Source organism: Mustela nigripes, chromosome 13 (genome assembly GCF_022355385.1).
Source record: "Mustela nigripes isolate SB6536 chromosome 13, MUSNIG.SB6536, whole genome shotgun sequence".
In the NCBI taxonomy this organism is placed as follows: Eukaryota; Metazoa; Chordata; class Mammalia; order Carnivora; family Mustelidae; genus Mustela; species Mustela nigripes.
The window spans coordinates 5,194,199-5,216,956 of record NC_081569.1 but is presented as its reverse complement, the minus strand read 5'-3'; the positions used below and the strand labels follow the sequence as shown (position 1 = coordinate 5,216,956).

Genomic DNA, 22,758 nt, shown 5'->3' with positions numbered 1-22,758 from the left:
AGGCAGAATTACAGGATTTTTAAAAACTTTATTCCTTACACTTAAATAAATATATTTACATATATACTTCTATATAAATAATGTTAGTAAATCAATAATTTATTAATAGTATAGTAGTACTTTATACATTGATAGTATATTTATTACTATACTATTAATTTATATATGCAAAACCTGCAGTTTATATATTTAATATCAAAATATGTAATCTGAAGCTTTTAAGTGGCTTAAAATGAAGGTTTCAGGACATTTAATAAAAATTCCATCTCTTGGGCGCCTGGGTGGCTCAGTGGGTTAAAGCCTCTGCCTTCAGCTCAGGTCATGATCCCAGTGTCCTGGGATTGAGCCCCGCATCGGGCTCTCTGCTCAGCAGGGAGCCTGCTTCCTCCTCTCTCTCTGCCTGCCTCTCTGCCTACTTGTGGTTTCTCTCTGTCAAATAAATAAATAAAATCTTCAAAAAAAAAAAATTCCATCTCTTACAGAATGCCAGGGGTATTTGTCTCACAGGGTGCTAGATGTTGTACAAAAGAACCTTTCCATAGGTGTTACTTCATCTGTTCTGTATAATAACCAGATAAGGCAGTGCTGGGAAGGGATATTCTCATTTTACAGAGACAAAACATGAAGCTCAGGGAGGTGAAAAGACTTATTAATGGCCAAACAGATGGGGCAATGACAGAGTAAGGACAAGTTCCTTTTTTACCACACTATTGGGCCTTTAAAACTTTTGTTTATTTATCTTAAAAAAAAAAAAAAAGATTTTATCTGAGAGGAATGCCTGGGTGGCTCAGTCATTAGGCATCTGCCCTTGGCTCAGGTCATGATCCTGGTGTCCTGGGATCGAGCCCCATGTCTGGCTTCTTGCTCAGCAGGGAACCTGCTTTTCCCGCTCCAGCTCCCCTATGCTTGTGCTCCCTCTCTCACCATCTCTCTCTCTCATAAATAACCTTTAAAAAAAAAAAAAAGGTTTTATTTGAGACAGTGAGAGGGAGAGCACAAGCAGGAGAAAGGGCATAACGTCTAAGCAGACTCCCCAGTGAGAGGGGAGCCTGACGCAGGCTCAGTCTCACAACCCATGAGATCAGGACCTGAGTCAAAATTGAGAGTCCGACACTTAACAGACTGAGCCACACAGGTGCCCTTAACTCAATATATATTTTTAAACAATCAGAAACTTAAAAGTTGTGACATTACAGAATAAGGAACTTTTTCCCCTGAACTGTCTGAGATTATAGGCATAGCTCCAAGATATTGCAGGTTCAGTTCCAGACCACGACAATAAGGGGGATATCACAATAAAGCGGGTCAAGTGAAACTTTCTGGTTTCCCAGTGTATGTGTGTTTACACTATTCTGTAGTGTGCTAAGTGTGCAACAGCATTATGTCTAAGAAAACAGCGTGTGTACCTTAATTTAAAAATACTCTATTGCCAAAAAAAAAAAATCCTAATCATCCTTTGAGCTTTGGGTGAGTGGTGATCTTTTGGCTGGTGGAGGATTTTGCCTCCCTTGATGGTGGCTGACGGATCAGGGTGGTGGTTGCTGAAGGTGGAGGAGCTGTGGCCATTTCTTGATAATTTAGTTTGCCACATTGATTGGCTCTTTTCACTAGTGATTTTTCTGTAGTGAGCGAGGCTGTCTGATAGCATTTTACCTACAGCAGAACTTAAACTTTTTTTTTTTTTTAAGTAGGCTACACACCTAGCATGGCCCCCAGTGCCAAAGCAGGGCTTGAACTTCCCAACCCTGAGATCAAGACCTGGGTTAAGATCAAGAACTGGACACTCAACCAGCTGAGCCACCCAGGCCCCCCTAGAACTTCTCTTAAGTCATCCCTTTACCCAACTACGGGGCTCAAACTTACAGCCCCAAGATCAAAAGTCACGTGCCTCCCCAACTCAGCCACACTCAGTAGAACTTCTTTTAAAATGGGAGTCAATCCAAGTTTCTGTAATATTGTAAATCCTTTGTTGTCATTTCAACAATCTTCATAGTATCTTCACCAGTAGACATCATCTCAAGAAACCATTTTGCTCATCCACAAGAAGCAACTCCTCATCCATTCAAGTTTAATCATGAGATTGCAGCATTTCAGTCCCATCTGCGGGCTCCACTTAAAAAAAAAAAAAAAAAGATTTTACTTATGAGAGAGAGAGTGAAAGAGCAGCAGGAGGAGGAGAGGGAGAAGCAGGGTCCCTGCCAAGCAAGGAGCCCAATATAGGACTCGATCCCAGGACCCTGGGATCATGACCTGAGTCGAAGGCAGCCTCTTAACAGACTGAGCCACTCAGGGGTCCCCAGGCTCCACATCTAATTCTAGTTCTTTTGCTTTTCCACCATATCTGCAGTGACTTTCTCCACAGACATCATGAACCCCTCAAAGTCATCCACTGGGATAGGAATCACCTTTTCTGAACTGGAATCCTGCTAATGTTGCTCTTTTTATTTCTTTACACAAAGCATGAATATCTTAATGGGATCTAGAATGGTGACTCCTTTCCAGAAGGATTATTGCTTTTGGTGTTATATCTAAGAAATTGTTGCCAGTCATGAAGATTTCCTCCTGTTTTCTTCTGAGTTTCATAGTTTTAGCTGTTACATTTGGATCTTTGATCCCTTTCAATTTTTGTGTGAGGTGTAAGATAATCTTCCAACTTTGTTCTTTTGTATGTGGATATCCAATTTTCTCAACACCATTTATTGAAAAGACTGTCCTTACAGGATTTTGTCCTAAGTATGTATCACTCTGTAAGTATACTTTTTTTTTTTTTTTAAGATTTTATTTATTTATTTGTCAGAGAGCGAGCAAGAGCGAGCACAGGCAGACAGAGTGGAAGGCAGAGTCAGAGGGAGAAGCAGGCTCCCTGCGGAGCAAGGAGCCGGATGTGGGACTCGATCCCAGGACGCTGGGACCATGACCTGAGCCAAAGGCAGCTGCTTAACCAACTGAGCCACCCAGGCGTCCCTGTAAGTATACTTTTTTAACTTAAATCATCTCTACACCTAACGTGGGGCTCCAAAATCACGAGTTGCATGCTTTACTGACTGAGCCAGCCAGGCGCCCCAGTACCTTTCTTTTCCTTTAGCAATGCTTTGAGATCTATTCATGTCAATGCACATGAGTGTTTAGTTCATTCCTTTAAACTACTTTCTAGTATTTCATTATATGAATGGACAGTATTTCTTTATGCATTGCCTTTTTTATTATCTATTAGTCAGAGAGCGAGTGAGCACACAAGCAGGGGGAGCAGCAGGCAGAGCAGAGAAGCAGGCTCCCCACTGAGCAGGGAGCCAGATGCGGGACTTGATGCCAGGACCCTGGGATGATGACCTGAGCTGAAGGCAGCCGCTTAACTGAGCCACCCAGGTGTCCCTACACCTTCTCTTAAAAAAAAAAAAAAAAATTATTTATGCTCTGTGTCCAATGTGGGGCTTGAACTCACAACCCTAAGATCAAGAGGCATACCCACCACTGGCTTATGCATCCTGGATTTTCGCTTTTCCCGAAGAACACCTTTGTTCTCCCACTGAATTTTGCACACTGCAAACTCTTAGCCTTTGCGTCTTTAGGCCATTTCTCCCTCCCTCTGAATGGGAGTGCACCTGCCACCAGATCCTGGCTTGGCAGTCATGTTCCCTAAGTCTGAAGGCATTACTTCATGGACTCCAGGGATCTACTGATGCTAACTCGACGTCTGCCGGCGTTCCGGTGGTCTTTCCTTTTGGTTTCTCTCTTGTTGATTTGTAGGGGTTTTTGTTTTTGTTTTTTTGCAGTATGTGTACAGGAGGATTTTTTTTTTTAAACATCCCTTTCTTGGAACTTGGTGAGCGCTTCCATTTAAGGACTCCTACATATCTTCCTTTCTGAAGAATGCACCCGCTATCCTTCTGATGGTTTCCTCTTCCCTACTCACTAGTCTCTCCTAAAAGTGCTGCTAAATGCTATGTCATTACTTCCAAGTCTCTCCGCCTTTTCTTCTTTCTTTGTACTTGAGAGAGAACATGGGAGCTAGGGGGTAGGGGTTGGGGCAGAGGGAGAGCAAATCTTGGGCAGGCTCCCTACCAGGTGTGGAGCCCGACACAGGGTTCGATTTCATGACCCTGACTGAGACCGTGACCTGAGCCAAAACTAAGAGTTTGCTCAACCAGCTGAGCCACATAGGCACCCCTATCTGCCATATTTCTTAACCTCTTTTATATTTTCCTTTTACCTTGGTGGTGGGTTCGACGGATTCCTCAGCTCAGTTTTCCAAATGCACAAGTCTCTGTGTCATCTGCACCGAATCTGGTGTTTCTGCCACGCGGAGTCTATTTCAATAAAATATTTTGGGGGGCTCATATTTTGTCACGTGTTTCCTTGCAGTCTCTTCGCTTTCTCATCCTGTGCTCCTTGCTTGGCCTGGCTCTGGCCCCTTGGTCACTCTCAGTCACCTGTGTGCCACTCGGGCTTGGAGGGCTCCCGGCCACTGCTTTCCCCTTGAGCCACGCAGCCTCCCAGCTGCTCAGGCCGTCGCCGTTCTCTCTGTTCTGGGTCAGAGGAGAGCGCCTCCAGTCTTAGGAGGACGAGGCTCTTGCATTTTTAACCCCTGACCATCCCAAGGCATCCGGGGTTGAGGAGGTAGCCATGCGCACACCCACGCGACCGGTTCCAGTGCAGGCCCCTGGGCTCCCCACCAGGGAAACCCGACTCCCCCACCCCCGAGTGAGCTCCTCGAGGCTTCCACACTCAGCGCTGGTTTTTAAATCTTCAACCCTGTCGCACATCCCAAGGGTTGGGAAGTCCTCACCTCCCACGGCTCCAGGTCTCCTGTGCCCAGAGTTCACTTTCACTTCAGGCTTACCTCGATCTGGGGGTCCAAAGTCAGGACCCAGAATCGATGAGACTCTGTAGATCCACTCGGTCCCAGTAGCCGCTAAGAAGTTCTGAACAGATTTCCCACAGACCCCAAGTGAAATCGAGGTTTGTTTTGAAGGATCTGGCCTCTTCCTCTCTCACCTGTTCTTGCTATGAGAATTGCCCCCCTCCCCTGCAGTGTTTATGTGGACGAATTTTTGCTAGTAAAAAACAAGAGATTTCTATTTTGGGTGGTGAGCCTTGTTCCCACCACCCAGACTGTGCTTCTCTCCTCCTCCGTGAGGGCTTGGGTGCAGTTAGCTGGCCACGGTGACAGTGGGGGAGGCAGGCAAGCTTCTGCTGAGAGATGCCGTCCTTCTGAGGGTCTCTCAAGCCCACCCCCTAGGGAAGCTGGGTCAGCGCAGTCCGTGCCTGGCTCAGCCTGCACAGAACTTGGTTCTTGGTTTCAATCCACCTTGCCGGGGTTCCTTTCTTCTTGGAGGTGGGGTAGTTTTAAGTGGCTTGAGGGGTGCCGGGAGGAAAAGAATTCTAGTTCCAGGGGCTGATGTTGCTTGCATGTCATGTCCTTGTTCTAATTCTGATTATCACCCTCAGAACGGAGGCCTCAGTGTCAGGGCTCCGTGGTGAAGGACTGCAATTTGCCTTAAAATCAAAGGCCCATTTCTGTACTACTGTATGCAAGAGAATCACCTGGAAGCTTGTTAAAAATGCAGATTCTTTTGAGTGCTATTCCCAGTTGTACAGCGGTCCAAGCAAGTCTCTGTCTCCACTCCACGGGCCCTTGTCCCCACGTCCCGGCTCAGGGGCACCCCCCACCAGTTCAGGCTCCAAAGCTGAACCGGAAAGAAACACTCCTGGTGATGTGGACCTCACCTTGAACTACGCTGCCTTGAGTGGTTTTAAAAGGTCAGTGTGCAGGATTAAACATTGTTCCGGGCAGATGAATAACTCCATGGAAAATCTAAGACCTTCAGATGTAATAAATAGCCTTTATTCTGCTCATTTCCTGGGGGGGGGGGTGTTTCACAGAGTCTCCCTTATCGTTTGATTACAAGTCATAGGATACTAGCAGATACCATCTGCTGTGATATAACTACTTGGCATTACTAATAAGATCACCGCTTCTATTTATTGAGCTCCTCTGTGTACCGGGTCCTCTGTGCTGAGCACCTCACCTGGTAATCTCATTTCTTCTGCTGTGACTTAGCATTCCACGTGCCCTGGCCTGATGGTGGTGACAACAGCCCTGGGTGATCTGGAAGAATTCTGGATGTTTGGGAATCTGCTAAGCAGGCCTAGGGGACCCTCTCCAAGGACCCCAAAGCAAGCTTTTCTCCTGAAGTATCAATACTCATCAATATTGGAAAGGCTGCAAACATTTTTTCTCCCAGTCTCATTTGTGTTGGAACCATAATGTTCTCCATCATACGTACACTTTCAATATCTTGGGGTGGTCAAACCTTTTTATTATTCCCCTCATTAGATCTTTTAGGTTTCATGTTATGTTTAAAACAGAGCTTCCCATCCCAGAGATATAATAATCTCCTGTATATCCTTTAGTAATTTTGCAATTGAACTTTTCTATTCTTTCCTCTGGATCTAATTGTCGTGGCAACTGTGAGCTACAGATCTCTTACTTTGAGGGCCACGTGTCTTAAAGTTCTATTTATTAAACAAGCCATCTTTTTTCCCCACTTCAAATACTCCTTTTATCCTACTAAGTTCCTGTCTCCCTGGGGGTCTGCTCCGGGACTCTGCCTGTCGTTCCAGGAGCCTGTTGGTCCTGGAACACACTGAACTTAAGGGCTGATTCGGAGAGAACTGAAATCTTCCGGGAGCATCGTGTCTGCCATGTGTGTCCACTCACAGAATGGTCTTAGCAGGTCTCCTGTGGGCTCTCTTACACTGTATGGGTTGGCCGGGCTGTCGTCTGCAAATAATGACAGCTGTACCTTCCTCTCCTTCACCGCTCTCCCATGGGGGGTACCGTGCCAGGACACCGCTAACGAGTGATGCGTCCTTGGCTCGCTTCCGACTTGTATGGGAATGCCTGTGGTTCTTTAGAATGTCACCAACTGCTGGTTTGCGATAGAGATTTGTTTTCATCTAGATTACGATGTCTCTTTGTCATCTTAACTTACTAAGATTTTTAATAAGGGATAGATCTTAAACTTTACCAAATACTGTTTCAGCATCTATAGAGACTACCAAAAACTCTTCTCTATGAATCAAAGCTGAAATGAAGGCCCATGAGCAGCCATAATGCCTCCTAGTGTACGCTCTGTATCCCCAGTCCCTGTGCCAGGATTCCGTAGAGGAAGACCCCCCCCTCGCCCTGCCCACACAGGGATGGGGCCAAGAGCCTTCTTCTCAAACTGCTCACGCTCACAGGCGCCTGGAGGCTTCGCTTTCTTTCCAGGGAAAGGAAATGTGCCAGGCCAAATGCCCCCAGGATGGGAAGGAGCTCCCGAGGACAGTGGTGTACAGAGTACAGGAACCAAAGTGGGGTCAGGGAGGATGAAGGACCCCCCAGGTCCCTGCCACCAGCCCACACATCAACATACAGACCAAGTGCCTGCGATGGAGGGGGGGTCGGTATCTGAAGTGTCCTCTGTGCTCTGGCCATGACATGGTCTCTCCTGAGTCCTTCCTGCCACCCCACAGCCCTGAGCCGGGGTGTGCAGACCAGGGAGCACCTATGGCAGAGTCATCACGGAAAGCAGGGCTCCCTCCTCAGCCCCACTAACTCCAGGTCCCCATCGCCCTCCTCCCAGCCGTCACTCAGCTCCTGCTGGTCACATCTAGACAAGCAGTCCTTCCAGAGCCAGAAAGTCCCCCTCGAGCTGGCTCCTGACTGCAGTGACCCCGGCGCTGGGCGGCTACCCACTTGGCCGCCCCACCAGTTCGGACCCTGCTTCTCCTCCATCCCATTCTGGGACAACGGGGGGATACTTAAGCCTGTGCCCACCTGGGCGCCATCACAACCCAAAGCAGAGGCTGGCCCCGCGCGCTCTGACCCTGGGCCCTCTTGCCACCACCTCACTAGCGTCTGCCCTATCTACCCGACACGGGGCTTGGAGCTGCCCCTGGACGCAGAAGCAAAGATAAACAGAAAATGAGGGCGCAGCCCAGCGTGTCACAGTTCTGAGAGGTAGATCGGGACAGGATACCCGTCCGGTTTGCCCAACCCGACCTTGTGTGAGAGGCAGTCTCTGACGTGCTTTCCCTTCAGGCCACAGGAAGCCCTAGCCCAAGCGGAGGCGAAAGGTGGCAATCTCCATGGGCTCCAGATAGACGTCAGTGCTGTTGGAGGGTGAGGCCAGGGGGTACAGTAACGTCAAGGAGGTCGGCTGCAGGAACCCCACGTCCAGGCCATGGAAGAGGCTCCCCAGGGCCACCTGTGGAGAGGGACATGGGACGGGGCTGTGCTGGGCACCCTTCCTCTATATGCCTTGTCACCTCTTGGAGAAGCCCACGGAGGCAACACGGAGCCTCCCCGCACGTGGGAGTCTGTGTGCTGTCTCGGAGGGTCCCTGGGATGTGCTTGGCTCTGAAGGCTGCCCGTGGGCCACAGGGTAGGCAGCGCCACCCAGAGCCGTGAGCTCCTTGAGGACAGGGACCACGTTGGGGTCCACTCTGGACCCACTGGCGCCCGCCCAGACTGTGGCACATGGAGCTGCATATCAGCGCCAGCTTAACCCATGAACAGAGCTCCCAGAGCAGCAGCATGAGCTTCTGGGGCTTTCCACCTTGTGGGACAGTGGTCTCTGCTCGTGGAGCACGAGTTCTCCAGCTGTGTGTCTCGCCCAGAATGCGCCCCCACCAAGCCTCGCTTGCTTTGGAAACACCCATGGACAGCTTCTCCCTCCCTCTCCAAAATGCCCTGGAGGGACCCCCACCCCCCCAGTCCCATCCTCGCTGCCCACCTCACGGCAGCCTCCCCTTGTTCCGGCCCATACCTTGCCTTGGCTTGTGGTGCAGTTGAAGCCCAGGTTCTTGGCTTCAAGGCCACAGTCGAAACCCTTGCGGTGTAGGATGAGTGCAGTTTCCGCCGAAGGCAAGGCATCGTCCTGGGTGAAAGACGCGAGGGGCGGTAGGGGGTCGGGGCTGCTCAAGGCTCATGGAGGGGGCAGCCCTGCTCCCCAGCAGGCAGGACCGGGATGGGGAGGAGTCTGGGGCACACCAGGCCAGAGCCTGACGGGGACGCTCACCTCGGCCTGCAGCGTCCGCAGGTTGAGCAGGTGGAAGTCACAGGGCAGAGAAGCGGCCAGGGGATGAAACGAGCGCAGGCCGGGGCCCGGGAGCTGCCTCTTGGCTACGGGCAGGGCGAGCACTGGGGTGTTCAGGTACATGGAGGTCAGGTGGCTGAGGAGGGACGGGTAGCTGGTGGAGCGGCCATCCTGGACCTGCGAGGTGGGCCGGAGATGCACGTGAGGGGGACGGTAAACGCGCGCCCGGGTCAGTTCCTCCGGGAAGAGCTTCCCCGATGTGTCTGGGAGGCTCCAGGAGCCTTCACATGAGGCCACTTTCCATCTCATCTCACACAACCTAGAAAGGACTGCTTGCTAGGCCCTCTCTCCTTGACTTCTTCTGGGGTTTTGCTTCTGTGACTTTACAACAAGCACACACCCCCATACCCCAAGCACCATCTCCCATCACCGAGATTCTCAGAGTGGGGAAGAGAACAGGAAAGACAGACGTGTGCTGCACACAGATGGAGGGCGTGCTCGAGTGATCCTGCGGTTTGGGTACAGCCCCACGTCCACAGCACCAGCCCCGGTCCTCAGGCCTGGGGCCCCCCACAGCTGAGCCCACCGAGGACAGCTGCTTAGGTGGCTGACCTGGACTTCCTCTGAGGTGGCTACTTGTCCGTGTTCTGGACTTCTGTCCTAGCATTACCCTCCTGCCCGTCGCCCAGAATCTCTAACTTCCCCTTCGCCTGACCTCTGTTCCCCCGCCAACCCACAAGCTCTCTCCCGTGGCTCGCTATTGAGCCACTGACATCTCCTGCTTCAACAGCCTTTACACCCTCACCTGCCTCCAGCCTCCCTGGAGGTCCATTCCTCAGTACTCCAGCTGTTCGAGCGACAGCTTAGGGCCAAGCCTGCCTGCTTGGTCCCTCCTGGGCCTCCAGTCAAAGTCCAGGCTCTTCTACCAGCCGGTCCCGGCCCATGACAGTCTGCCCCAAATGACCCCCAATCTCTTGCTAGCCCAGCAACGGCCACTAGAACCTTCTGCCATGACGGAAACACACTATACCTGCGCTGGACGACAAAGTAGCTGCCAGCCACATGTGACCATGGGACGCTCGAAGCATTAACTGGTGTGAATGAAGAACTAAATTTGGATCATGTTAATTAACTTAAATAACCACGCATGGCTAGCAGCTACCGCACTGGGCAGGCAGCTCTAGACAGGGCCGCTGCCCGTTCGCGCAGTCTCTCCTGCCTTCTGCCCTGTGCCGCGGTTCACGGGGTCAGATCAGACCCCACTTGTCATGGCTGTGCTGGGCCGACGCACCCCTGGAAGCTGTCCTCCTCAGCGGCCTTGGCACATGATGTTCTCCCTCCTCAGCACCAGGGGGCAGATTTCTACCTTCATTTTACACACAAAGCTTGCCCCCCTCCCCCCGCAAGCGAAGTCCTAGAGAGTGGGGTGGGGGGGTGGGGTGAGGAACGCGGATGTTTGTGTCCCCCTCAGGCCTACAGCACAAGAGCTTAGATCTCCATAGTGAGTGAGGACTGAGCCACGGCCTCAGGGGACTGAGTGGCAGGCTCTGTCATCCGCAGGTCCAGGCACAACTCGCACTACCACTAGTCCGACACCCCATCGCTAGCCCTTACCTCGAGGTCACCGCTCCTGCTGCTGTGAAAGACCAAGTCCCTAAACATGGCTGCCAGTTTGGAGAAAAAGCCAGGCTGGTGGGGGCAAAGAAAGCCATGAGATGCACGGGGCTGCAGCAGAGGGCTAGAGGACACGGTGGGGACCGGCGGCACAGAGGAAGGCAGGAGGTGCCGCAGGAGACGGAAGTGCCAGGCTGCCCGGCAGAGCGTCAGGCTCACTCCCCGCACCCCCGGAAGAGCCCTACTCTCGCTACCCCTCGCCCACCTCTAGCTCTGCCACCCAAGGACCAGCCTGACCTGGCTCCCGGGGAGGAAGACCCAGAATTTACCTCACTGCCCAGGCTTCGCCGCTCCAGCAGGAGGCGGAAATGGTTGCAGGTTCTCTTGTTGTCCTTGAGCCCTTGGCCCAGACCCCGGTTGTCGTCCTGCATGAGCCGTCGGTCCAGGATCACCTCCAGCTGGCCTGGGGACGCTAACTGTGAGCCACGGTCCTGCGACCCCCCCATCCCCACACAGACACTGGGCTTTGGAAGGAGAATCCCAACCACGGGCCCCAGGGGACCTGCCTGGTGAACTCGCCGGACACAGAGTCACCGAGCGGAGGCAGAGCTGTGGAAGCTGGGGCTCGAAGGGGGCTGAGTGAGGGCCATTGTCCCAGAAGAGGAAGCAAGGGGCCCAGAGCGGGCAGGTGGGCCCTGTGCCTCAGGCTGGGAACCTTATCTGGACTGGCCACGTTAACAAAGTGAACGAGCGAACAGAAGGGCTCGGGGCGGCCCACAGAGCTTCCTGCGCAGGCCCAAAGCCGGGCACCCCGGGCAGACTTGTTGTGACTGGAACACGCGCCTGCCCATCCCCTACTCTACATTGGGCTGGACTCCAGCTCGGCTGCCTCGTCTGTCACAAGGAGGGCACAGGGGACAGGCAGATGGCAAATAAGACACAGGCTCAAATTAGGTATCATTTTGGGTTGCCCTTGGGAGAAGGGATGACAGAGGAGCGCCAAGGCTTTCTTTTTAAAATACGCTCGGAGAAGGGGCTCCCTGCAAAGCTGATGTATGTCGGGGTGTGGGGTTTTCCCAGCACCTGCTTTTTAAAATAATCTCCTGAGAGAGTCTACTCAGGGGCCCCTAACCCTCTCCCCAGCCCGATTCTGACTGCTCTAGTTTCTAAGTCTTTTATACGCACGGGTCCATTTTAGGACTTCTGGAGATCTTTCCAGAAAAGGTTGCTCAGGGTAAAAAATGATAATCTCAGGGCACCTGGGTGGCTAGTCTGTTAAGTGTCTGCCTTTGGCTTGGGTCTTGATCTTGGGGTCCTGGGATCGAGTCCTGCATTGGGCTCCCTGCTCAGCAGGGGGTTCTGCTTCTCCCTCTGCTCATGCTCTCTCTCTCAAGTAAACCAACAAAATCTTTAAAAAACAAACACATAAAAAATAATCTCTGAACACATCGTTTCCCAAAAGGGCAGAGAAAACCAAGGCAGGGGGACCCCGGGCTCAGCTAGCAGCCAATGGTGCAGACAGAGCTGGGCACAGTCTGACAGCAGGGTGACCCCGGGTGAAGGGGGAGCAGAGCCACGCTCCTTCAGCAGGGGGGCAGGCCTCCACGACCCCGGCCACCGGCCCCCAGCACAGCCTAGACCGGGCATTCTCAGCTCAGCCCTGCACAAAGGCTCTATCCCAAACCCAGAAAGTCGGAAGGCCTCAGAGGCCAAGTGCAAACTGTTCTATTTACCCTGAGGACACGGAGCCACCTCAGCTTTCCTGGCATGGCCCAGCTCCAGCCCGGTACTCCTGGCTTTGTTTCAATTTTTAAGAACAACAATTCTCTCTTTTAATGACTGTTAATAGGAAAACAGTATATCCCTTTCTTCTTTGCTCAATTTTTTAAAATTAAAAACATCCTTTTTTTTTCCATAAGTGAGCAAGAGGCTGGGAGAGGGAGAGAGAGAATCTCAAGCAGGCTCCATGCCCAACGTGGAGTCCTACACCGGGCTCGGTCCCACAGCCCCGCGGTCATGACCTGAGCCGAAATAAAGACTTAGATGCTTAACTGACTGAGCCACCCAGGCACCCGTGAAATACTTCATTATAACATCAAATGCACTTTTCCAACTGCCCCTACCTCCATCCCTGGCCAGGAAAATGGGGCCGCAGAGCTCGGTTCAGAATCGCTGTTCAATACCCTGGTGCTTCTAAAAAGGACCCAACAGGACCCCATCCCCTGGTCACCTCCATGGCTGCCTCCACTAGGAGGGGGACAGCCGGCATCTGCCTTCCTGCCGTGCCCGTGCGACTGACAGGCGCTGCGAATGTTCTCCAAGCCTGAAGGTGATGCAGACCACAGGGGTGGGGCCCGCTGAGAGGAGGCCCTGGGGCACAGATGGGACTCTGCCTCGTCCTCCACCCTCGGCATAGCTGGGCTCCCCACTCACCATCATGTAGGCTCGAGACCCCCAGGGCCTGGGCAGTGTGCAGCGTAAGGCGGTCCCGGGCGTCCTGGATGTAGGCCATGACCGGCATGGGGTAGAAGTTGGCCTGCAGGGGCAGCTTCTTCAGATAGCGCCGGGGCTGCACCTGGGAGGGCAAGCCCGGCTGATCAAGGGCGTCTGGGCACCCTCTGGGCCCTAGGGGTCCCCAGTCTGAAGGGGCCCTGATCATTTTCGCCTCGGATTCCTCTTCCTCCACCAGGGCCGACTGCTCTCAAGGCCCTGGGAATCACCTGAAAGCCATTGAGGTCCGTGAAGAAGGCACCCTGGCTCTCAATGTCCGTGTGGAAGCGCAGGGCCAGCTCCTGGTTGACGTAGTCGCGGATGTCCACCAGGGATGACATGTCCAGAGACAGCCCCTCCACCCCTGGGCAGAAGTACAAAGGGAGAGCGTGGACAGGCCTGAGAGACGGGCTGGGGGAGGCTGTGCCCAACCTGCCAGCTACTCCCAGCATTTCTGCAGGATCTTCCCCGCAAGAAAACTAACGTCCTTCTGGTCTCAAACAATACGTTTGTTGAAAACAGATGTGTGAGCAGAGAACAGGCAGAAGGCAGAGTGTGGCCTAGCTGGTGCAGCCCTGACCTTCCTTCTGACCTTGCTCGTCCGCCAAGCTCACCTGGCAGATTATAAAGCCGGACCACCTGGCGGACATGCTCATAGTAGGCAACGACCTCCGAGAAGAAAGGGCCTTCGGTGACACGCAGCACAGGGGGATCCTTGGGGACGTACGGCTGGGGACAGGGCAGAAGGCAGCTAAAGCCACGGCACAGAGGGCAGAGCAGGGAGGTACTGGCCCAGCGCTGCCAGAAGTACTTGTTCCCAGCAGGCTCCGGCCTGAGAGCCCCAGCTGAGCCGGCCCAAGGCCCCAGCTGCTCCTTGGCGCACCCCACTCCCAGAGGCAGCCGAGGCCGGGCCCTGGCAGACAGGGACGACCCTGGAAGGAGGCCTGTGGCCACATCCCACCCGCTGCCTTGGTTCACTGGGCTCCTCCGATCCCCGGATTTGTGAGCAGTCTTAGGGTTACCTGGGCCTCCCCATCAGGCAGGAAGAGATAGGCTCCACTCTTGTCCTTGGACGCACGAGTGCCATAGATGAGGAATTCCATGTTCACCCGCTGCTCCTGCTCCTCGTCCACCCTTCGGACGCTCTGCCAAAGAACACAGCCCTGACCCCTGGCCCCACACCAGCATGTCAGGCCTGCCCCCTGGGAGGGCACGGACGAACCTCCCCGAGGAGCCAGCTCAGCTTCCCCGTGCCACCCCCTCCCACCGCTCAGGAGCCGAGAAGGCCCACTCCGTGGCCCCCGACAGTCACGAGGCCCCTCAGCATCCCCGCCCCCGCCAGGCAGGCCCTCCTCAGCCCGGGGCCCTGGCTCTTTACCTTGAGGAGCCCGGTGAGGCCTGAGAACCAGACCTGCATGTAGCGGTTGCTGAGGGCAAAGTCACTGGCGCCAGAGTCAATGATGCGCAGGGGAAACGCATCCTGCCTACTGATCGACAGCTGCCGGCCGTGCAGGTAGATGCGCACGGAGGCCGGCAGGGTGCGGGGCCCGTCCAGGCCCAGCTGCAGCTGCAGCACCCCGAGGCCCAGGGCCGGCAGGCGGATGGGCACAGACACCTGCCGGCGGGGGAGGAGTAAGGAAGGGAGTGGTGAGGAAGGCAGGGGTGAGGAAGTGCGGCCCACGGCATGGGCATCCATTCTGGGTGCAGGCCTGGGAGTCTAGTCCCAGGGCATTTATTTTTTCCTTGAGAAAGGCTGAGGAAATGCCCACACCTGGGGGGGTCCTCTGTCCCCCCCCACCGCCGCCTCTGAAAGTCAGGGGACATCACTTGCCTCTAGTCAGACTTTCAGGAATCTCATGATAACTGAGAAACTATGAAACAGGAAGCACATGGCAAGGCAACCTAGTCCCCATTTTTGCTTTCCTATCGCACCAAACCTCCCCTTCCTGAGAACCTTCCACTCCTGACTCATGTCCCAGGAATGACTGTCCTCTGGTCCCCCCCTCCCCAGGACCCCTGCCCCCAACCTAGGCAGGAAGCAGGAGATTGGGAGGCCTGTGTCCCAGGTGGAGTGAGGCCCCGGGGAGGGGCCCCGGGTCAGCAGTCAGCACAGAGGGCTGGGGCCCATGCCCTGGGCCGTCACTCACCTGGTAGACATCGGCGACCGTGCTGGTGGCAGAGCTCCAGTGTGCACTAATCTGCACGGCCAGTGGCTGACCGTCCTCTGAAAGGACACGCACTCGGGGCGAGCTGACCAGCAGGGACACCACACTGAACCGCTCCTGATCCAGGGGGTTGAAGAGCACCACATACCTGTGGGGAGAGGCAGGCTCACTCACCTTGGAGGCCACTGGCAGTGGGAGCAGAGCTGTGGCCAGGCCATGTCCCACAGTGCCTGGGCAGGCGTGGGGGAGACGGTGCCGGGAGCCGGCAGGACTTCACCTCTGCACCTGGCCAGGTCTGGCTCACCTGGGAGAGGAATCCAACTGGATCACTGTGCGCTCCGGCAGGGCATCGTGATTTAAGCGGGTGTCATCCTGGGGATTAGATGGTGGGAACGGAAGAACTGTCACCGGGCTTGGCCTGGCTCAGGGTCTTGTCTCCTCCCCAGCCCCTGCCTGTCCTGGCTGTGGAGCACCAGCTGCACTGGGCACCGATCCTTCCCTCCAGCGCAGGCAGAACAGGAAGAGGGACGCCCTCGTGGATGGGACTGCACACTCCAGAGAGCGCCCCGAGCGGACAGAGAAGCGGGGCTCACCATCTGGAGGAAGGGCGCCTCAGGCTCGAAGCGGTAGGTCTCCTTGTCCCCCAGCACCAGATAGTGAGCCGCATTGATGATGACCTGCTTCAGGCTCACAAGGGAGCGCAGGAGCCTGGGGGCACAGGAGGCAGGAGGGGGCCATGGAGAACACCGCCACAGACAGACTGCTCACCTCCCCCGCAGGAAGAGCCCTCGGCAGACCTGCCCACTGACTGCCCAGCAGGGCGTTTCTTTAGGACAGTGGGCAAGGACGTGGATCCAGCAGGGAGCCCCCACCTGATGCCATAGTCTGCCACAACTGCCTCCTTGGCGGTGCCGGTGATGGCGTCGTGGTGCTGGAAGAGGCCCAGAGTGCGTCGAGCTTCCGTCAAAAGGGCGAAGTCTGAGAGCGGGTACTGGCTGGCCAGTCCAGAGCGGCGGGCGTGAGCGGTAGCCAGACTGTATAGTATCTCCGCACCCCTGCCCAGAGAGAGGGGTCACACTCCTGCCTGCACGACCCCCAGGTCCGCCCTGCTCAGCAAGCCCCGACCCCTTCCTTCCACCACGTCTCCGCCAGCCTTCTTCTCCAAGCGCTTCTAGTGCATTCTAAGCCAATCCGGCTCCTCCTGAAACCCTGAAGGCTCATTCTCCTCCCTCTGGCCTGGAAGTGGGGGTGAGCCTCACCGCAGGTGGGCTTCCAGGACCCGGTCCAAGCTCTTGTAGAAGGGCCGAGAAGTGTAGTAGCCAGTCCAGTAATGGTCCTCCCGGTCCGCGTAGGAGAAGAAATCCCCGCTCAGCACGGGGAAGCCTGGAGGCCGGGCCCCTGGCTCCACCCCGGTCTTCTTGTACAGAGCGTCAAAATAGTCAGAGAGGGTGCCAAACTGGGCCTGCGGAGACCCCAAAACCCGCTCCCATCAGTTCCAGAGCTTCTAGAAGCTGTGGCCCCCAGGGCTGCAGCCGGGCACTGGGGGCAGGGATTCTGCCTATGTGCAGGCAGCCGTGGCACGTCCCGCCCTGCGGGACCGCACGCAGACGCTAGGAGGCCCGCAGAGGAACTCTGACAGAAAAGGGAGGCTCTTGCCCAAGAGTCGGGCACAAACCACCCCCCTGGAGCTGGTAACCTCCCAGGCCAGGCCAGTCTGCAGCACTGGGGAGGAACCCCCCCCACCCTGCCCCCCAGCTCGGCGCCCCTCCCACCTGCACATGGAGGTCAGGCTTGCTGTTGAGGAAGTCAAAGAGCCGCTGGTAGTTGAAGAACTGGGCATCCCACTCCTGGGGCTTGTCGTATCGGAAGTCATCCCCCAGTGGCACCAGGAGGACGTTGCTTCGGAACAGCCGGGACTTTTTCCGGTACTGGTCCAGGAGCAGCGCGGCCCTACAGTGAGGAAGGGCACGGGCCCCAGTGGAGTCTGGGCCTAAGAGGAACGGGGCTGAGCCAGCCCCAGAGGGCCCCTGAACACATCCATCAAGGAGTCATGGGGCCCGCAGTGGGCACCACCCAGACTGGGAAACCTGTGCCTGGGAGCCCCATGTTCTCTGGATAGTTCTGACAACCAGGGACGTCTTCCCAGGCTGGGCTGTGGTTTCTGGCTGCAGGTCCTGGATATCACAGTGGCCCTTGGACACCACACGCAATGCAGCACCCCCCCCACCACACTCCTCTGTGCCTTCCGTTCCCACTCCACAAGCCCAGCTCCTCTGTCTCCTGGGTCCCTCCATCCCCAGCAGTTCCCCAGCACACTGTGCCTGTGTCCCTCAGAGCAAGGGGCCCAGCACTGGAGGCGGGAGTCCAGGTGAGCCCCCTGACCGCCCCCTGACCGCCCCCTCGGCTGGCCAGCGTGCAGGGGCATCAGCAGGAGTATCTCTGGCAGCCCCATGGTCACCCCACGGAGCTGATGTCAGCCAGCATGCACATTTCTCATGCCTGAGGTTCAGCAAGGTCCTCTCTTCTCATCCTGAACTTTTCTATGCTGTTTTCTGAGACATCTTTAGGGGTCCCTAATGACCCTTGGCGGCACAGGTGGGCTTTCTCGGAGGCTGGGGGCTCTTGGGAAGGACTGACTGTGCATCTGAATGGGGGCTCGTGGCCAATTTTGAGCCAAATCAAGATGCCCGTGCTAAATAAAGGCATATCAGGCCACAGGGTGCAAAGAAATTCACTTATTTTGAGAATTGTTCCCTTCTGAGTCAATCAACCGGCACTGGCTGGGAAATATCCTCATTTGGGAAAATAAAACCATTCTGGATAATTCCAGTTTTCCAGGGAGGTTCAGTAAATGAGCTGCCACCTTAGTGGCTGGGGACCTGAACTCACTCCCTGTGCCCACCCCCCTTTCTACAGAGGTACAAACGCCCCCACCCCCTGTGAAGCAGAGCCCTGCCTGAGGCCAGGTCTCCTGGCTCCTCTGTGTGAAATGGCCCAGCGTAGGCCGGAAAAGACTACCTCTCAGCCACGTTGGCCTCTGTGATGGCCCGGGGCGGCACCTTCCAGGGGCAGTTGATGCGTCCACCTGGCAACCGCTTGAAATCGAACTGGCAGCAGATCTTGGGGTCCGGGCCGCAGGTATGGGGCACGTCATAGCTGTAGAAAGGCATCATGTGGCAGAAGATGTCCGTGTTGGCGTCTGAGTCTGGAGAAGACAGAGCGGGCCATCAGCCGGAAGCAGGCTACCCCCGGAGCCCATGGCGTCTCCAGGGGCCGGGCCGCTCAGACCCGCAGGATAGATAGCAGGCCCTGCAGAGGCCAGGGGTGAACGTGACCCCCGACCTCCCCCGAAGGAGGAGAGCACTCTGGCCACCAGCACTAGCGCTCGCTGGTCTGTTCTGGAGCCTTATTTCTCATCCCCCTGTCCTTCCCCAGGGAGAACTGAGACCCACTCCACCCTACCTGGTCTTACCCCAGGTCTGCCTCCACATGAACTCCAGACTGTGGGTGGCAGCAAAGTGCTTCTTGATGGCATAGTGCACCCTCTGGATCAGCATGCTGGTCAGGTTGGCACGGCGCAGCAGGTAGGGAATAGTGGAGCTGTAGCCAAAGGGGTCCACTGCCCAGCCAGAGCGCGGGGTTGCACCTGAGAGGACATGGGAGCCACAGGTGGGCTCCCTGGTCCTGGGAAGCGAGCTCCCTTCTTGTCATCACGCCAGGCCCAAGCTGGTGGAATCAGCCTGGAAAGGGAACAACCCCCCAACCCCCGCCAATCCGTGCCCCACAGGCCCCTGCTGCCTCCTGGGCCCAGCTATGGAGACAGACCCCATTCCTGAGCCCAGACTCACCGAGGTTTCTCTCCAGCCACTGGTGGCCCTCAATAAGCTGGTCAATGAGTGCAAAGTAATGGGAGTTGGCCTCGTCCGGCATCACCCAGCCTCCTGTCACAATCTCCAGTTGCCCGTTTCCCACCAGCCTGGAGTGAGGGACTCACACTCAGCGTGGGGCAAGGATGCTCTCCCAGTCCCGCTGACCAGAAGTGCCAGGACCTGTGCGTGCTGGCCTCACCGAGCCCACTCGCCTCACCCAGCCCAGCCCAAGCCCAGGACCCACAGAACAACTGAGCACCCTCCTCTCCCCACCATACAACCTCCATGCTGTCCGGGCCGGTCTCTCTTTGGACCTCCATCTACGCTTCCTGGGGCCAGGCCCTGGGGTCTTTCTTCTCCGGGCATACAGCTTCATGTGACTCTGATTTCTCCTAACACCAGCTCTTGTGTTCTTTGCCTCGGCCCCTCTGCCATCGCTCCTCCCTGCCCTGCTTCCCTCTGCCTCTCCCTGCCACACTGGCGCCCACCACTTGGCCTCCAGCTGCTCTGGCAGCCATCCCGGGGCCCAGATGGCAGCCCTCCCGTGCCTCCCCGGTGGGCACTGGCCTGCGGACTGCTGCTTTCTTCTGGGCATTGATGTTGTCCCACCACTTAGCGAAGAAGGAGACTTCCGCCCAGAGGAAGCGCCGCCGGGGGTCCTCCTGCAGCTTGCCCACCATGCTGTTGAGAATGTGCTGGGTTTGCTCTGTGTAGTACTTGTCAAAGGTCTTGATCCAGCCTGGGGAGCCAACACAGGGTCCCCTTAGGATGCCAGCCTCTTTGTGGGCCCCTCCCTCACCCCTGCCATCAGAGAACTCCGCCCCCCTCTGCCCGGCACAGCCCGGCTCCCAGGGCTCTGCCGGGGCCTCACCCGGGTCATTGTGGGAGTGAGGCACCACGAACACCTGCAGGTCTTCAGCGTCCCAGTCGTGGGGCCCGTAGGAGATGTCGAAGCCTTGCTTCCACACGCCGCCATCCACGTTGTCAAAGGGCAGCTCCTCTGATATGGTCAGCATCTGCCAGGCCAGAGAGCAGCTCAGCGCCCAGCCACAACCACCAGCGCTCCCTGCCAGCGCGGGCCCCTACCTGCAGCTCTGGCTTCTGGCCCCGGCCCCCCAGAGCAAACTGGCAGTCTTGAGGGGAGATGGAGAAGAAGCTGGGCCGGGGCTCTGGTGGCACCACCCAGGAGCCGTTGGCCGTGTAGTAGGGCAGCAGGGCGGGCGGACCCTCCGCGTTGGCTGTCAGCTCCAGCACCGAGTCCTTGATGTGGCTGATGATCTCATGGTTCTCCTCCAACAGCTGTTCCAGCTGCTCAATGCGGTTCTGCAGCACAGAAATTTGGCTCTGCCGAAAGATCAGAAAGCAATCACCCACGGCTCCTGGCGCCACAGGGAGGATCTCTGCGTGGGGCCCACCACCAGAGGCCTGACTGTGATCCTTCTCCCCAAGTGCAGGCAGAGCCAGGAGCCTATAGGCCTGGATGGCTCTGGTCAGATAAGGGGAGATCTGCAAATCACTAGAGGACTACAGTCCACTTGACTTGGGGGTACCCTCGCCGCCACCCCCCCCCCCAACCTACCCCAGCTCATGGAAGGTAAAGATTTCATCTCGAGTGCCTATTCTCCAGGTGTGGCCTGTCTGGGGCATGGTGCTGACAAGGACTACATCCGGGCTTAGTGGAAAAGAATGCTGCAATCCATTAGCAATGTCTGCCAAGAATTCAGGAGGACAGAATGGCAGGACATGTTCCTCCTTCTCTCTTTTTGCTATCCTTGTTTTTATCTTTGCATTTCTAGAAAATCTGCCTATTGGAAAGAGACGTTTCTGTCCTGGGCTGACAGTGACTCTCCACCTGAGCTGAGGTGACCTGTATACATGAAGAGATTAGCAGCCAAGTCTGACTCACCCGGGGGAAGTTCCCACCATTCTGGTGACGGGTGGGGTCATGCTGCACTCGGTCCAGCATCAGGTAGAGCGAGAAGACAGCCACGCAGAAGATCGCAGCCCCGCATACTGTCACCTGCTTTTTCAGCTTCATACTGGCCTCCACACACACCTGGCAGGAGAGACACCATTTGTGGCTCCAGCAGGCAAAATCCCTTTGTTGATCTTTCCACCAAATGCCCCAAAGAGTTTCTGAGTGCCACCGTCTAGGTGCATCTATTTGCCTGACTCCAGAGAAAAGCAAGTTTCTAAGGATCAAATCCCAACATTGGCTGTGGAGCCTCCTCTCTCCGCTGAGACCCAGAAAGCTCTCTCCGCTGAGACCCAGAAAGCTCCAGGAGCTCGTCCTGCCCAGTCCTGGGACAGCTCTGCCCCTAGGATGCCGAGGCTGCTTCTTCCCAGGGTAACACAACAGGATAACAGGTCTGACTCCAGAGTTCACCCCACAATCTCAGGGTCATAATTAGCTTCCCTACAAGAAAGACACAGCCAAAGGAGGTAGATCTCCAGTCTCCTCAACCATGTGCTTCTAGTTTCAGAGGAATAAACAGATTTAGTTTGCTTTAAAGGCACGGACAGGAAAGTCTTTCTTCTGCCCTCTTGGCTCAGACGGATGCACACCAGAAAGCGCCTGGCACAGCACGTCTCTCATTAAGAAAATCAGAATGAGTTCACAAAGCTGCAAGAGCGCCTCGCGTTTCTCACACCAAACGGGCCCTGCTTCTTCTCAGGGCTGGTTGGGATTCCTGCAGGGGGTAACTTCCAGCTTTTGGTTCTAGAGCACTTGGGGGACCCCCTTGGAAGCCAGCAGTGATTGGTGCCCAAGGTCCCCCGGCTAGAGAGAAGCTGCGCACACTGCTCCGCTGTGGGGCAACTTCGGGGTACCAGTGCCCGCTGCCACCGCCCGCGGGCCCCCACTTGCCTGCTGGGGCGGAGGGAGGCCGCTAGCTGCTGGGCCGAGCGTGGGCGGAACCGCCGCTCCGGAGACTGGCTCCCGCCCTGGGGCCGAGGAGCTCTGTCGCCTCTGCGCGTCGTGCCCTACTTAGCACGATCTGATCCGCTCAGAAGCCTCCGGGCAATATTTTTAGCCCTTGGAGGTTGGGTCTAGGCCAAAGTGGGTGGAGCTGCGGGGAGAGAGAGTTGGGTCACAGGGTGGGTTAGGCACCTGCCGCCGGGTCTTCGGAGGCCCGCCCGCCGGCTGGCCCAGCCCCCTCCCGGCCGCGGCCCTCGCCGACCCTCCCGGCCCCGGGGACCGCATCGACAACGGCAGGGTGCGGGAGCGCGGGCCGCCTCCGACCCGAAGCGCCGCTCGTTCTCCTGCTGCCCACCCCGGTCGCGGCCCGGGGTGCAGCCGGAGCCCTCCCCCGGGTCCACCAGGCGCGTTACCGTCCGCGGCCGGCCTCCGCGCCGCTCCAGGCCCCGCCGGCCGAGCTGCGCCCCTCACATCCCCGGGGGCGGAGGCAGCGACGCAGGCGAAGGCGGGCGTCAGCCCAGCCGTCGCTGCCCGCTCCGCGCGCCGCAGCCGCGCTCCCGCGGGGCCACGGCCGCCCCCGCGATCCGCAGCGCCTGTCCCGCGCCCGCCCTGCCGCCTCC

At 56.4% G+C, this 22,758-nt stretch overlaps 1 protein-coding gene across 4 annotated transcripts; it reads right to left on the bottom strand.

Moving 5' to 3' along the window:
• Positions 1–212: 212 nt before the first annotated feature.
• MAN2A2 (mannosidase alpha class 2A member 2) lies at positions 213–22,697 on the bottom strand. Of its 4 annotated transcripts, XR_009398988.1 has the most exons (26): positions 22,552–22,697; positions 22,088–22,289; positions 21,128–21,277; positions 20,308–20,565; positions 20,093–20,237; positions 19,789–19,960; positions 19,201–19,328; positions 18,825–18,998; positions 18,371–18,557; positions 17,125–17,302; positions 16,612–16,814; positions 16,225–16,407; positions 15,946–16,060; positions 15,657–15,724; positions 15,335–15,500; positions 14,566–14,802; positions 14,210–14,332; positions 13,802–13,916; positions 13,418–13,551; positions 13,131–13,272; positions 11,027–11,160; positions 10,698–10,772; positions 9,066–9,260; positions 8,814–8,924; positions 8,048–8,252; positions 213–2,112 (listed from the first exon to the last, which is right to left on the bottom strand). XR_009398988.1 is itself a non-coding variant. In XM_059371539.1 (25 exons), the coding sequence occupies exons 3-25, from the start codon at positions 21,257–21,259 to the stop codon at positions 8,100–8,102; spliced, it is 3,528 nt and encodes a 1,175-aa protein (XP_059227522.1). In that variant the 5' UTR covers positions 21,260–21,277; positions 22,088–22,289; positions 22,552–22,697; the 3' UTR covers positions 5,824–8,099. The 4 variants fall into 4 exon arrangements, 3 of the variants coding, with proteins under 3 accessions (XP_059227522.1, XP_059227523.1, XP_059227524.1); XM_059371539.1 differs by lacking the exon at positions 213–2,112 and having other exon boundaries at positions 5,824–8,252; XM_059371540.1 differs by lacking the exon at positions 213–2,112 and having other exon boundaries at positions 5,824–8,252; positions 20,308–20,544.
• Between the last annotated feature and the right edge of the window lie 61 nt (positions 22,698–22,758).

Coding starts and splice junctions, on each gene's coding strand:
- MAN2A2 (XM_059371539.1), bottom strand. CDS start 21,259: ATGAAGCTGAAAAAGCAGGTGACAGTATGCGGGGCTGCGATCTTCTGC. Junction 19,329..19,788: donor AAGAAAGCAGCAGTCCGCAG/GCCAGTGCCCAC, acceptor CCCTCACTCCAG/GCTGGTGGGAAACGGGCAAC. Junction 16,408..16,611: donor GTCCTGGAAGCCCACCTGCG/GTGAGGCTCACC, acceptor CTCTCTGGGCAG/GGGTGCGGAGATACTATACA.